Below are 14,530 nucleotides of genomic sequence, written 5' to 3'. Positions count from 1 at the left end.
TTTGGGTTTTCTTTTCAGCAATAACATGCTAAGAGCATCCCTTTCACAAAAACCTAAAGATCCCCTCCTATCCTGCCACTTCAGCACCTTTTGATCTTTGAGAAGATCATTACGAGCCCTCTCCTAGAATGTTTTTGTAGATTCCGAAAATTCCATGGTGGATCAGGACGAGAATGAATCCGGGAATCCAGGACATACTCATCCTGGAGCTTCTACTCTCCTCTGGGGAGGGATTTTTATAGATAGAGAGGTGAGTCGAGGGTAGCCTCCCGCTTGACCGATTTCTCGGAGTCGGAGGAAGATCTCTCATCTGATGACCCTGAACAAGAAGGAGCTGCTCTCGATGTGAGATCAGCAGCAAAAGAAAGAAGAGGAAAGGGATGCCCCAGAGCCCGGATAAGCCTTAAAAAAAAACACACACAACGGACCGGACACAAACAAAAGAAAGAAGAAAAGGGCCATGATGCTGATCCTATGTTCGTTTTCGCCCTGCCCCGATGATGCGCTCCTAGCTCGCGGAGTTACATACCAAGAAAAAGAATCTCTCTATTACTTTGAGAAGAGAATCGTTGGTTTGACCGACGGACTACGTGGGAAATACGAGATCTAGGCAAGCCGCTACATCTTCTCCCCTTGCCCTTGAACGATAGAAGAACTACTTATCTTCTCTTAGATAGCAGTCGATCGGTTCGCATCTATGGTCAATCAATAGGTCCGCGGATCTATTCTTCTATACGATAAATCGCCATCTCGTAGCACCATCACGACACCGATTCTCGTTATTTTTCCGAGCCCCCCATGCCGTGACTTCGACTTTGAGTATGATGAATGAGTGGAAAGATCTTTTTAGAAGTCCCTGTCCGATCCAACCAAAGAGTTAGTATCTAAAATATATATATATATTTTAGATAAAGGGGAGAACTGCGAGTTTTTTCAGAAAAGACTTGCTGCTCCCCTATCCGAATCCCGCGAGTGACTAAGCGCGAGACGAGCCATAACATAAGGGGCGAATCTACTCTTCGTAGAATCGACCATAGATATCTTCTTTTTTCGGTATATTTGCATCAGGCTTAGCCCCTACTAGTAAGAAGGTGTTCCCGAAAGGGGACGAAACCTGTCTAAGATCCTGTGTGCGGCTTAGTAGCGCGTGAACAGAACACGTAGCCTAAGCGGAACTAAATATTCAACCAACCTATGATCCATTTTTTGAATCAGCTTACTATCAATAAACCATGTGTTAGGTTCTCGTTGCGGAAGATCTTGGAACATGCCCGTCGTGTGAATGCGCATACAAATAGGGGCACCCCCGCCCCTTTATTCGAATGGTGGTTTCAGCTTCCTTCCCCATACCATAGAAAAAGGGGTTTCCGGCCCTCTAGGTCGAGGAGCGGATAAGGTATTTCTCCATTTGATGCTGGAGGAGTGCGTGCGAGACTTCCGGATGCGGAAATCCCGCGATAGCTGCTTCTTTCATTTCTTGTATAGAGCATTTTTGTACCCATTTTTATTCGTAGTAGGTGCCTTCATGGGTCGGGCCAGAGTGTCGTTGATAAGCTCTAACGCTGGAGCGATGGTATGAGTCGGACTGCAGGCGCGGGTTGGACCGTGGGCGTAGACTAGTTTGCAGGCATGGGCCGAACCGCGTGCATGGACTGGATCATGGACGCGAGTCAGGAATGCTCTTTTTTCTTTATCTGCCGCGACCGCATACGAGGGCACATTGTCCCACTAAAATCTCCCATCTAATTTTGCTTGTTATTTTCCCGATCGTCGAATGCGAGATCGGAAGGCGTAGCAATTTAAATCACGCCGCATCGCAAAAAAGTAAACTCTCGGGCAGCGGTTGTTGTAGTCTCGGGTTTCTTGTAGCTTTGGGGATTGGTAAATTACTTTCTTCCTGCAATAACGGCAGAACCATTGATCATCTTCATCTTCGGGCTGCACTTGGTAGTCAGACTTCGGTAATTTCAGCATATCATTGCTTATATCCTATATTTTAACCTTAATAGTAGATCCAATTCCAGCATCATGTAGAACTAAGATCCCAAGTACTGACTACCGGAGAAAACCTCTTTCCCAAAGAGACACCATAGGGAGGAAGGGAAACCCATTGAGAGAGAATCTATCAGTTACTTAGCGTGACACAGCTACCTACGCCGACATGTGTATGTGTACAGGAATGGGTGCGGGAGCTACCCCTGGTGCTTTGCCGGAAGCCCTTCATCCATCTCAATATATGGAAATTCTACGCGCAAAGGCTTCGGTCCAATGTCCGAACATCAAAACACTTCTGGATGTTTGGCCGGATTGTTCCCTACCGAGAAAGGGGACAACCGGCCGCTTCGGATGAGTTCTTTTTTTGTGCTTTTCGGTATGCCAGTGAGAGATCTGTTCCGATGGCCTCCGATCACTGTCAAAGCCGGTTTCCCGAACCCTTTTTTTTCAAAAAAGATCCTTAGTCGAAGATCTGGCATTTTCTTATTTAAATTAAAAAGATGTCCGCTTTCGATAAAGCCTCCGATTGACTCGTTCAAGTGGTAGTCATAGGAGACCCTGGTCATACACCATAGAATAGATAGAGATAATATCCCAGCGAACCGTAGTCAGGATGAGCCCACCTATCCCGAGAAGGGGACCTTTCTTAGCTTTCATTCTTGCTTTCAAGCTCATTTGGTTCTTTTTAGTATATCACCAAAGTAGATCTACCTAAGCGGGAATTTCCCCTACGAGTATGGTTTTTCTAGCGCGAACTTGATGTACTCATCAATGACATGAAATCTTGGGACTGATCCTTTCGGGGTTGGTATGGCAGGCGTCGACTCAACGGCCTATGCTGATGAGATCAAGAAGAGAGCATGTTCCGCACTCACGTAGCTTAGAAGAGGTGCTGGTTCTCTTCCTCCCAATTCGAGGTGAGCTTCAGCTCAGTTTTTAAAGCGTAGAACAAGCCTAAGCCTTTCTGATCCCAAACCCGGCCCCAAGGGGTCGGAAGGCCCCATTTCCCTACCAAGATCTGGCCATAGTTTTCAAGTTTTCACGCTCTTCCGAAAAGAGGAGATTTTGGTCTTGACTTCAGACCCACCAAACGGAGTTTTTGAGTATACTAAGGATTACCCATATCGAGAAAGGGCCCGTGCTGGTACCGTACCATTGAAGAGTGAAATCCCGCCCCTGATCATGCCTCGAAAAAGGCAATTCACGAGGAAAGGTCCCACTCAGACATTCAGACACACACAAACACAAACATGACAACCGGGGCTAAGGATGGGCTCCTGCTTTGAATATAGAATAGATGAGCGTGACACATGCCATGATCAGACTAGAAAAGAGAATGAATCGAGACCGACAGCAATAGCTGAAATTTTAACTTTAACTTTATGGAATTGTTTTGCTTTCTATGGATTCCCCAGAGGGGAGAGACCCCAGTCAGCGACACAGAAATGGTTGAATCAGAGTTCTTGAGATTGGATTGGTGCCGTGTATGTCTTTCCCTTCTGGCTCTCACCGGTAGACCACCCCGCCCTATCACATGCCAATGAAAAAGAACCTAAACCAAGGTGCTTTCTCGGGCTAACCTTCTTTCTATTTGTTGGTGGGACATTTCCTTGTCAGGAAATGCCTTGCCCCTTTGTCTTTGTCATCAGCGAAGGTAGCTCTCTAAAAAGTACTCTTTTTTGATGCTTCAGCTTGAGAATGAGAATCGATGGAATCATTTCTTCCGAATAGGTCGGGTTCGGTACCATCTTTGCCAAGGACTTGTTCCCTAAAGAAGGAGGGGAAAGAGCCATTACTGACGACCTCACCTGCCGCCTTTGTCCCAGCGCTGGCTTGGCTTCAAAGTGGAAAGTAGGGCAAGCAAGAAAACTCCAAGCTAACGCGAAACGGCTTTCGCGCGTTTCGCCCTTGCTTGTTCCCTTGGCCACATCCGAGAATAGAGAGAAAATGGGAGTTGACTAAGGGAAGAAAATCTTGTAATAACCTTTTTTCCATCCAAAAGAAATTCATCCACTCAGGAAATGCCGCTGGACTGGACCGGATAGCGCATCCAATCGAAGGGAGAAGGGGTAGACTGCCCGTGGCTAAGCAGGCTCCTCCCAGGCAATTCCCCACCGATTCAGGAAAGGACATTGACACGGCTCAAATATCGAAAGCATTTGAAGGAAGATTGACCCCGAATGGGGACCTTTCGCCCCCTCTTTCTCCCGAGTGCTTTCACACTCTGGGATGGGAGTCCCTTCCACTTGACCAGCAGCAACTATTCGTACTTCCACTTTTCCAGCTTATTCGGGTAAGCTACATCTCCTTCCTTATGTCTTCCTTGCCCCTACTCGATCAGAACAGTTCCCACAGTTTGTAAGATTTAGGTCTGGACAACCTTTGGGTTTTCTCTCATCTTGGCCCTTGTTCGCACTATCCCACCATTTTCTGGTGTAGTTAGCTGCGGACGAGGTATACCCCGGGATAAAGTTTACAAACTATGCTCTTTTGGGTGATGACATTGTTATCGCCGACAAGAAGGTAGCAGAATGCTATTTTGATATGCTGCTGGGTTGTGAACAAGAGCTGAAAGACGTTCAAGCTCAAAGCTACTGGTTCTGTCATACTCTATTCTATTTCTTTCTACTCTCGAGTTACTGGCTTTCCTTTCAAGCAAACTAAGAAGAAGAAGAAGCCCACGCTCTAACCTTCCAGTCAGTAGTTACCTTACCCTCTCTCTAACCTATAGGAGTAGGAGTCCGCAAACCCTAAACTCGGCGGTATGGAAAGAAGCAGCCTAAGAAGAAGGTAAGCAAGCCAATGAGATTGTCAGTCCCAGGTAAAGATTGGGATAGTCAGCAAACAAGCTAGCAAGTAGTTAGAACCAGCTAAACCAGTAAGGGGATAGGAAGCTAAGCGCTAAATTCTCAGTTTCAGTTCAATTCCCAGGCATTTAAAAAAGCTGGAGTTAAAAAACCAGGGAAGGAAGCTGAATTTTGATTAGTCGTCCTATCGTAACTAAATAAGTAGTAGATCCCGAGTGCCACCGTTGGAGGGCTAGTAGAAGGGACTTGATCCCACACTCGGTTCAAGGCTTGAAATACCAGGTTCAAGGGAAGATAAAAGAAAGGCAGATTCTAGAACAGCTCATCTGCGACATTCTGTTTCAGTTTTCGCATATCCGCTTCAGCTCCCCAAATAGCATAATAAAGTTAAAGTTAAGATTGTTACAGAAGACCAGATCGAGGGTCTATGTTAATAGAGTTCTACCGGACAATCAAAGAAAGCACGCCACCAAACCAAGAAGAAGAAGAAAAAGTCACTCGAAGTAGTCAGCCTATTAGCAGTATAAGAGGAAGCCTAGCCAATAAGTATGTAAGAAGCTTCCCTTTAAGTTAAGGCTTGAACTTGCCCTTTTCATAACATCAGATTCGGCCTAGAACGCCTAGCGACTATAGAATCCTAGAATAAGAAAGGGAGCTGGTACGGGTCTTGCTTGAATTCATCTCTACAGATGTTTTCTCTGCTCTAGCCGCAAAGCTTCCCCTTAACTTAAGGCCTCATCACCTACTCCAGCAGAGTCAGAAACGAAAGGGAAGGCTGAATGGACGAGAAATGAAAGAAAGAAGAAGGGCATTTCAATCTCAACCAGCAAGAGACGCATCAGCAGTTGAAGGCAAAGAAAGAGGAAGAGAAGAAGTGGGAATATCCGGAATCAGCAGTTAGTTGAATTCCCGGTACAAGAGTTCTCGTATCCGGTCAACCAGTAACCGGTGTGGGAGTATGAGAATAAGCTGTTGGTGCAGGTGCAATAGAAGCTCTAGACGCTCTTGGTCTCCTCAACGCATCCGCTGTTGTTAGAATGAAATTCCCCGGTGCTTTGTTTGCCATTGAATGCGCTGTGGGACGTCGAGGAAGAGCATCTGGGAATTGATCTTTTTTTTTTTACGACTGCCCGGAGCCGGAGTTGGTCTCGTGGCTAGGTCTTTAACCGGTTCGGAAGATAAACTATCAGTCAATGAAGTGGGCTTAAACAGAAAGTTGGCTATTGTATTGAGATGCTCGCTTGGCCGAAACCCCAACAGTGCTTTTTATTACCCCCTAGTGGTGGAACCGCCTGAAGTCAAGACTGGTCATCAATAGCCAAAAGAGAGGGAAGTTCTAAAACCGAATTCGTCCAGTTACAGAGAACCATGTTGGGATTGAGTTGAGCCTTTCCTAGAGGCGCAGTGTGCAGAGGACACTAATACAAACAGAGTCGTTAGATAGTGCTAGCAACTTCCTCTGCCGTTGATAGCTACTTCGACCATAAATAATAAAATCGAGAACATTGCTAGATTGTTAGTAGGGGAATCACTAATGTCCCTCTCTCTTTCGTCTCGTTTTTAAAATGGGCAATACAAGAAGATCTATAGTTGGAAACCATTCCACTAGTTATCGAAAATGGTTGACATCTGCTCTTGTCTATGGTGCTCCCCTCTTCCCAATCCCCCCTCATTGATCCGCCTCTACGGGAGGTGAAAATCCACGTCGTGATAAAAAGAAAGCTTCTTTGAGTCTCTTTGACACCGCTTTTCAGGTAATAGAGTCAAGGAAGATCGAGTTTGCTCCCTGGAGTCAGGGATCTTTCTAGGTGTTTGCCATTCATGCATGGCGGATCAAGATCGGTACACCGTGGGCGGTAGAAAATAGAAATATTCCCAGTAGCGCGAGTTATAAGAATTTCCCATTTCATTAACCTATAGCACCTTACCTTACGCTTACGCTCCCGTCGTGCTGGTAGTACCTGTCGCAATGTCGCCCATATCCCGCTTTCGGAACTGTCCTCTCATGTGTGGCAGCTATTGGAATAACCCCCGAACCCAAGAGGTACAACTTGCCGGTCGCGGTCCAATCCAAGGGGAAAGCTTCCGATTTTTCTTATTCGAAAGAGTTCTTCCTTTTCAATGGAAAGTTCTTACTCTAGGGTAGCACTCTCTATGGAAAGATGAATGGTTGTGCTTCCTTACCTAAAGGCTGCTCTTCTTCCGTGCCCTTACATGCTAGAAGCTTAAACAGGACTTGAAGGCAGAAAGTACACAACTCTCCGGCTGGAAAAGGGAAGTGCTTCCCCGATTCAATTAAAGAAGGAATCTCATCTCTCTTCCAATAGAACAGGAAGTAGAAAGTCAGTAGCTTGTCCTTCTCGTGCTCTTCCAATCGCATGAGATGCAGCAACCCATTACGTTCAATCAGCCCCTGGCTTCTGTTGAATGAATAGAGGGTTCAGGTGAAGCAGGGGAGTCTATTGCTCTCTTTTCCTTCTCTTTCCGTCTGATAGCTGTGACAAAGAGAGATGGTCAAATAGCGTATATTAAGGTAGAAGACGCTAAGCCGATATTCCTTTTGTGTTCTTTTCTTTGTCTCGAGAGAAGGGGATCACTCCCAATACCTCGGGTCGACTTCAGGCTCCTCGCCTTTTCAATTGAGCTGCATTCACTCCTCTCACAGATTTATATTAGATAGGGCGAGCAGCTTCGCTCCTTGCCTTGCATCTTAGCGCGAGAGGGGTCCCACGGAGCGGTTCTCTAGATTCAATTCCTTAAAAAAAGAGATTTCCCTTGGCCTTGAGCCTGGTATTTCCTTATTATAGATAAGGCACGCACAGGTGGAGAAGAGCTAAATCTATGTCACTTGGGATCTTAGCAGCTTAGGATTCGGATTCTGTCCTCCAAAGCCTATTTGAAAGAGAGCGCTTACCGCCATGTCTAAACCTATTCACTTTAATATAATAGAATCCTTACTACTTACTTTTATTAACTTACTAAACTAAAGAAAGTGAAAGTAAATCTGGTTTGCCAGATCGCTAATAGTCCTTATCTGAGGAAAGTAATGATAATAAAGAAATAGACTAGCCCTTGATCTAGCTCTCTTATTCTTAGACCTCCCTGAGGAGGGCCAAGACATGACAGGGATAAGCACTTTCCTGGTCCTATCAAACCAGTAATTGAATCCTTCTCTTTGAAGTTTTTAAGTCTCTCCATTTCAGTTGATTTAAAAAGGACAGAGATTACCAATGGAATATGCTCCCCTGGGCCAGCGAAAAGCACTTCCACTCAAACGACGAAAGAAGCAACTACTGTTTATTCTTTAGAAAGTACTTCTGAGGGGTAGGCAACTCCCACTCTAACTTACATTGTAACTTTTTACCCATAGAAGTAAGCTTGCCTGGCACAACATGTAAAGGAACTATAAGGTAGGCGGATGCGCTTAATACTTAAACTAAATAGGTTTACCACCCAAACTAGATGGCAGAGAACTCCCAAGGAAAGACAGATAGGTAGACCTATCCCTACCCCTATTCACTCGGATCGCCCGCCTATTGTCCCTATTACCTATTATTGAGTATATGTCACTATGAGCTATTACTTATTCTATTTATTAACTATATTCCCTGCTCTTACTCTTTCTTTACCCGGGAACTGGTCGGGGTGTAACAGAACACGAACTGACAGCAACAGAGGTTCGCAGGGACCTTCTAAAGTCCTAGAAAAGGCATACCCCATTTCAAATTAGGCAACCCCTAGAAAAGAGTCCATGTCCACCACAGCTTCGTCCCAAAGCTTCGATGGAGATGCCAGTACTGTGCCTATGAACTCACCCGAAGCTAAGGAAAGAGTCTCCTACATTGATCTTACGGAAAGATCTACTACTGCCGGCCAAGGCCAAGTAAAGAAGGAGGAGCTCCCGCGACTTCCTTTACAGTCCTCTGATAGATAATGCTTCAGAAAGAGCCAGAGTCTTTCCTCCCTCTCAAAAGAGCTTTTCTGAGTTATTTTTTCTTGCTCAACAAGATCTCTGATGACTTCGCCCGCTGCATCCAAATCCAAGGGATCAGCCAAAGTTTTTGGTCTAACCGAAACCATCTTGTCTTGGCCCGAAGCTTCGTGTGCAAATTAGTCCTGTCTCTCAGGCTCTCCTGAGAGAGATTCTCCGGGCATTTAGAGCTCGCCACCTTTTGATGAATGCAGAGGCTGATTCCTGAACCATTTCTTTCTTTGAAGAAGAAAATTCAGTGACAACGACCTCTTTACCGTGAACCTCCAACTTTTGATACCGCAAATCCCTCTTCGAAAGCCTCTCTCTTTTATTACCGCTCTCCGTGGGATTGGTGGTATAATAATTCTTTCCTTGCTTCTTCCTTCTGCCACTAATTATCCTGTGTTCCAGTTTTCGGGTAGTTGCTCAGAGAGAATGGTCCGTGCGCCCGAGGTACGTAGTCGCTATAGCGAAACTATTGGAGGGCAAAGGTTGAATCATGAAGATTGTAAAGTGGCTGGATTACAAAGAAGTAGGTCCGGGGAAGCGACCGGAACAATCGATCAAAGAAGGAATGACCCTTGGGTTGGGTCTTTCTCGATATGCTCTCTCACAGCAAAGTTTGACATTCAATCTTTCGACGAGTCTCGTTGGTGAAAGGCCGTCCGTCCAGATGAAAGTATGTCTGGTCTGGAGCATGCCTCCCTCGTGAACGTAATGAAGATGCTAATGAGCTGGCGCACTGAAAGACAGATTCTGGAAGGGAATCGAGAGTGAAGTTCATTCACATAATTAATTGGAATTGGAAGCTGCCATTCCGACTTTCCTTAGAAGAATGCACGCCCGACCGGGAGCTCGATATTCAGAAAGAAGGTGGTAGGGCGCTTGAACTAGACATCTTGGAAGCACAGCCATCCGAGGAAGCTCAAGTCTTTTCTTTGCCAAAGTGGAGATATTTAGTAAAGAGAGTAAAGAGAAACTGCTTTCTCAACTTTTAACAGGGATATTTGTTAGAAAGACCCGGTCCTAATCTCCTGAGCGGGATAGAGTCCCAAAATAGAGAGTATCTTGACTCCCGTTTACTACCTCTTTAGACTGCCTTGTACCCTTCACATGCTTTCCTTCAAACTGACTCTATTTCATTCAAATCGTCACTTCCGAGCCTTAAAAGAAAGCCGATTCTCGATCCTTTTTCCAGGTATACTTTTTTTTACCTATGAGCTAGTTTGAATAAGTCTTTTTACTAATGAAAGAAAGGTATACTAAAGCACTTATTTCAAAGGTCTCTCGAGCCTTCTTTCTCGCTCTCATCTATGTAAATATATGATTGGTCTCGAGCGTGAAACTCCCCTTATGGGATTCTCTAACAGGGATTCAAAAATGAGACTTCCCTAACGCCAATAAGAAAGGATGGTGTTTTTAGGTAACAAATCGTACCAAAGAGGCTAACCCCGTCGTAGTAAGACCAAAAGCAGACAAGAAAGAAAGGCCAGACTTTGGCTTGGCAGAGGGATCAGACCGGAAAGCTCAATTGAAAAGGTTAGGAGTGGAGTTCCGGCTAGTACTGCTGAGGAGCGAAGTTTATTGAGCCGAATGGCAAGTATGAGTTCAACTTCCTTCGGAGAGAGGAGTCAGGTAGTGGAGAGACAGAGATCACATTAGATTTCTACGGGAAAGCAAGAGTTTGAGCTATCAGCCAGAAAGATAAAATTAGCATCGGATTCGGGTCGGACTTCACCGACGAGATTCGCAATAGTCATAGCGGTGAATCAGAGCTTTGACTAGCCGGAATAGTAGTCAAGGTCTTCAAGCCTCATGTCGGCCAAGGCAAGACAGCAAGCTACGAATAATCATCTAAGTGACTCTCCAGGCCGGGTTTAGGCCAAGAACCAGAAGAAAGGGAACTCATTGACCTAACCGAGTCAAAAAGAAAGGCTAGGCGAAGGAGAATAAGTTGTCCAGATCATTTTGTGGGGAGACTCGGAAAATAGCTCTTCTGAGCTGGGATTCTATTTGCAAACCCAAGAGTGAAGGTGGTTTGGGTCTTCGTTCAGCCAAGGAAACAAAGCAGGCATTCTTACTGAAGTTGTGCTGGCAGGTTCTCAAATATCCATCTGCTTTATGGAAAAGGGGTTAGCAGGGTAAATAGTTGACGAATGGGGCTTATTAGTTTTTGTCAAGCTAAAGGTACTGCTGCTTCGTCTTTGTGGAGAGGTATGCTGGCAGTTTCACCATTCCTTGAGGACGGGATTGGATGGACGGTGGGTCGAGGTGATCGCATTCGTTTTTGGCTTGACAACTGGCTTGAAGGTTATGGCCCTTTAATTTCGCATACTTTCCTCTCTCCGGATGATGTGGATTTCTCATGGAAAATAACAGATGTCTGCCGTGATGGTTGTTGGAACATCGAGTCAACCCTCCCTAGTCTGCTATCTCTCTCGATGCTTTTCCTATTGCCTTACTAAGCGTTGAAGTGAAATTCCTCTTGGCATCTAGATAATATCTGTGTCAAAGAGCTGAGATTCTCAAGCTCTATACCTCATCGATACTATGCATGCCTGCTCCTCATCTGCCAATTGCTTGAAATGAGGCATTCTTTCTTACTACATGCTTAATGCAATTCAATTGTGTGCTAGCCGCGTAAAGACAATCCCTTTTTCTATGTCTTTTCATTTCAATAAGTCTTTTCTTCATTCCCTCCTTACGCTCCTAGGCTTTCTCGAAATAAAAGAAATCCTATTCCATTCCAAAAGACAGGGGAAAGAGATTTATAGTAAATAAGTCTTCTTTCAAAGAGTAATTCCGAGAATGCCAAAGAAATGTATGAATATAGGTACAGGACTGACTAGGTACAGACGGGTAGAAGACTGTCAAAAAAGGTTACCACCCTCTCTCTATCTGAGAAAGAAATGTCTAGCTAGGAGATAGGATAGATGCTATGCTACTCTTGACTTGGTTGGCTCTACCTCTTCCTCATAAGATGATCTTATGCCCCCTTCTAAGACCAGCGGGAGAACCATAAAGAGAAGCCAGAAGAACCTTTTTTTCCTAACAACCTATTCTTATTAGTTACTTTCCGTTTCAAAGCCATCTCCACGAAAGAGAGAGAGAGCAAAGCAAACGATTTTAACAGAGAAGAAGATTTGTAGCATCAACAGCATTCTTGTATGAATTCAGCTCTTTCTTTATTAAAGATGTCACTATGCGGGAATAGGATGTATCTTTGCGGGTAGAGAGTTTCAACGGATTTTCCCTTCTTTCTCCAAGGCTGCTCTGACTTTCTCGATAATAGATAGCCTTAGCCTATAGTAACGTAACGCTAGAAAGCAGCAGCACCTACTTCTTGAATAAGACTAGGACGGGCATGTAACCTGGCACGGCAAAGATTTAGATCTATCTCAGCACGTTGTTCACATTGCCTTGTCAAGGAAGCCGAGATCGATGTCGGATGATAGAAGCGAGGGCTAAAGGTGGATGTAGTAAGGGAGAAGCAAAACCGGGCATCAGAGTAGCACTTCTTCCTGTAGATCATGTAAAATTCCCTTGTTATAAAACTTCTGCCCTGATGCTTTAGATGCGGGATACTGATCTTGAGGCTGTGGCTGCGGTTTCAGAGTCTGTATCGTCCACAGGACACAAAAAGGATCTATAGTGATTTCCACACTCAAATGCAAAAGTCTTGAAAGTGGACCTTCTTTAGAAGTGAAAGAAGGGGTTCGCCTTTTCAACGCTCGAGTGCTTTAGCCAGGCATCACTCGCGGAAGCGAAATCGCCAACGTCCGCTAACTGGCAGGGGCAGATCATCGTGAAACTCATTCTTATAGAAAGTGTGTTAGCCCACCTGCTCGAAAAATGCGAGAATCTTCGATACCTTTGTTCGCGCTTCTCGAGTGAGTTGAGCTGAGCGTTCGTCGCGACTACTTCTATTTCGAAAATATTAGCCTTCGCTCCGATACTGGTTACCTTCTCCTTCGTCGTCGCCCCTTCGTTACCTAATTCCCTATACAGAGAGTGAGCTCCCTCACGGTAAGCCCATTAGACTAAGAGATATAGCGTGCATTAGCGTTCGCCCATATTATATGGTAGTTCCATGGTTCTAAAGATGCATGAGATGTTCGCCTTCTAAGGAAGGTGGTCTTAGATCCAAACTGGTTTGAATCCGTAGAAAAAAACCCGAAACTCAATCAAAAACAGAAAGAAGGAAAGCCGAAGGTGCTCTCTTAAGCTATCGCTCGCTTTACGAGTGCAACCAAGTTCAAGAAACTCTTAATTAAGATACTATGCTGGTATCTATCTAAGAGTCAATATCTGTGAGAAGCTTCCTTCCCCGGACAAGTCTATGTTACACGTACTCATTGTATAGAGGACCGGTTGGGATGAAGTATGGGATAAAGTCTAGTTTTGAACGGAGGAATGGGAAGTTCTATTCCTCCACACTCAACCAATGCCATCCCAAAGAAACTCTCGACTGTGAAAGAAGCCCACATACCCGTTCTTCTTTCCCCCCAGCGATGGGGGCCTCATCTTCTTCGTGAGAAAAAGACTACACCTTCAAAAAGAAGACAACTCAAAACTTTAGAATACAAATAAGATCAGAAAGGCCATCATTAATGCAAACAATGCAATAGCTTCGGTTAGAGCAAATCCCAAAATGGCATAACCAAATAATTGTTTTGCTAAGGATGGATTTCTAGCCACGGAATGGATCAAAGAACTGAAGACATTTCCAATACCGACAGCAGCTCCCGCCAAAGCTATTGTAGCAGCTCCCGCACCGATTGATTTTGCACCTTCTAACATCTCTCTCTACTTTCGAATTCTCGTCACGCTTTTAACATTTAAGATTCACGATTTACTCTTATTCCTTCCTCTAAATTCTTCCCTTCGTTCCTTTCCCATTAGCTTTCTACCTCCCTTAAAGATTTTTTCATCGAAATTAAAAACAAAATTTACTATTCAAAAAGCGTTTTTATATACAACGAGTTCTGGCCATTTAGGCTTAAATCGTGTGATAGTTCAGTTAAAAAAGTGAGTTCTCGGCGGTCTCTCTCTAAGGGAATTCCGCCTTGTTCATCAATCTCCGTTCGCTTGGCTTCTAATAAGTCCACAAAGGCTGATTGCGGATTGTAGACGGCCTTATCCGCCAAGGTTGGATTCTCGCTAAGGATTTGTTGAAAAATAGAAAAACAGTTATGTCGTTGTTCCCGGATTTGCAGATCCCGGTTTTAAAAATCGAGCACTCGGTTATATTCCCTTTGAGAGGTACAGGCGTCTAGTTCTTTTTTCACTTCGAGCCAATATTCTCCCTTCTCTTTATCAAGGAGAAAGAAGGAATGTTGGTTTTCCAACGTTCTAATTCGATTTTGCAGCGAAGATTCGAATCCAAAATTGTGATTAACCGGCCAAGGCTCCGAAAGGACCTGTAGACCGAATGAATCCTCTGCCTCCCGTTGGTCGCCTCTCTATCTTAGAATGTCGGTAAAAAAGAAAGATTCACGAGACCCTACTTCCCAGAAAATAGAATTCCAATCAAAGACTTTTTCTCAAGTCAGTGGCCGGGACCTTACATAGAGCAACCAGGAGTGGATTGAAATCCTCAGCCATATGGACGATCAGAGTCTTTCTTGTGTAGAGAGCCCCCTGGATGGCTCCATGCGATGTGATATACAGATGTGGCAAAACCTAAAGGTTCCTTTACTCGGGCTGTGGGGAGCCATTAGCTATGCACCTGCAATGGTTAGGAGGCAGATTGGAT

At 44.8% G+C, this 14,530-nt stretch overlaps 1 protein-coding gene across 1 annotated transcript; it reads right to left on the bottom strand.

Annotated features, from left to right (window-relative positions):
• Positions 1-13,350: 13,350 nt before the first annotated feature.
• On the bottom strand, positions 13,351-13,575 carry atp9 (ATPase subunit 9). Its single transcript has one exon. The coding sequence runs from the start codon at positions 13,573-13,575 to the stop codon at positions 13,351-13,353; it is 225 nt and encodes a 74-aa protein (YP_009709936.1).
• Positions 13,576-14,530: the final 955 nt, after the last annotated feature.

The sequence above is a fragment of the mitochondrial genome of Manihot esculenta (genome assembly GCF_001659605.2).
Source record: "Manihot esculenta mitochondrion, complete genome".
NCBI classification, from domain to species: Eukaryota; Viridiplantae; Streptophyta; class Magnoliopsida; order Malpighiales; family Euphorbiaceae; genus Manihot; species Manihot esculenta.
Note: the sequence above shows the minus strand (reverse complement) of the source record. Positions and strands in the feature narration are given on the sequence as shown.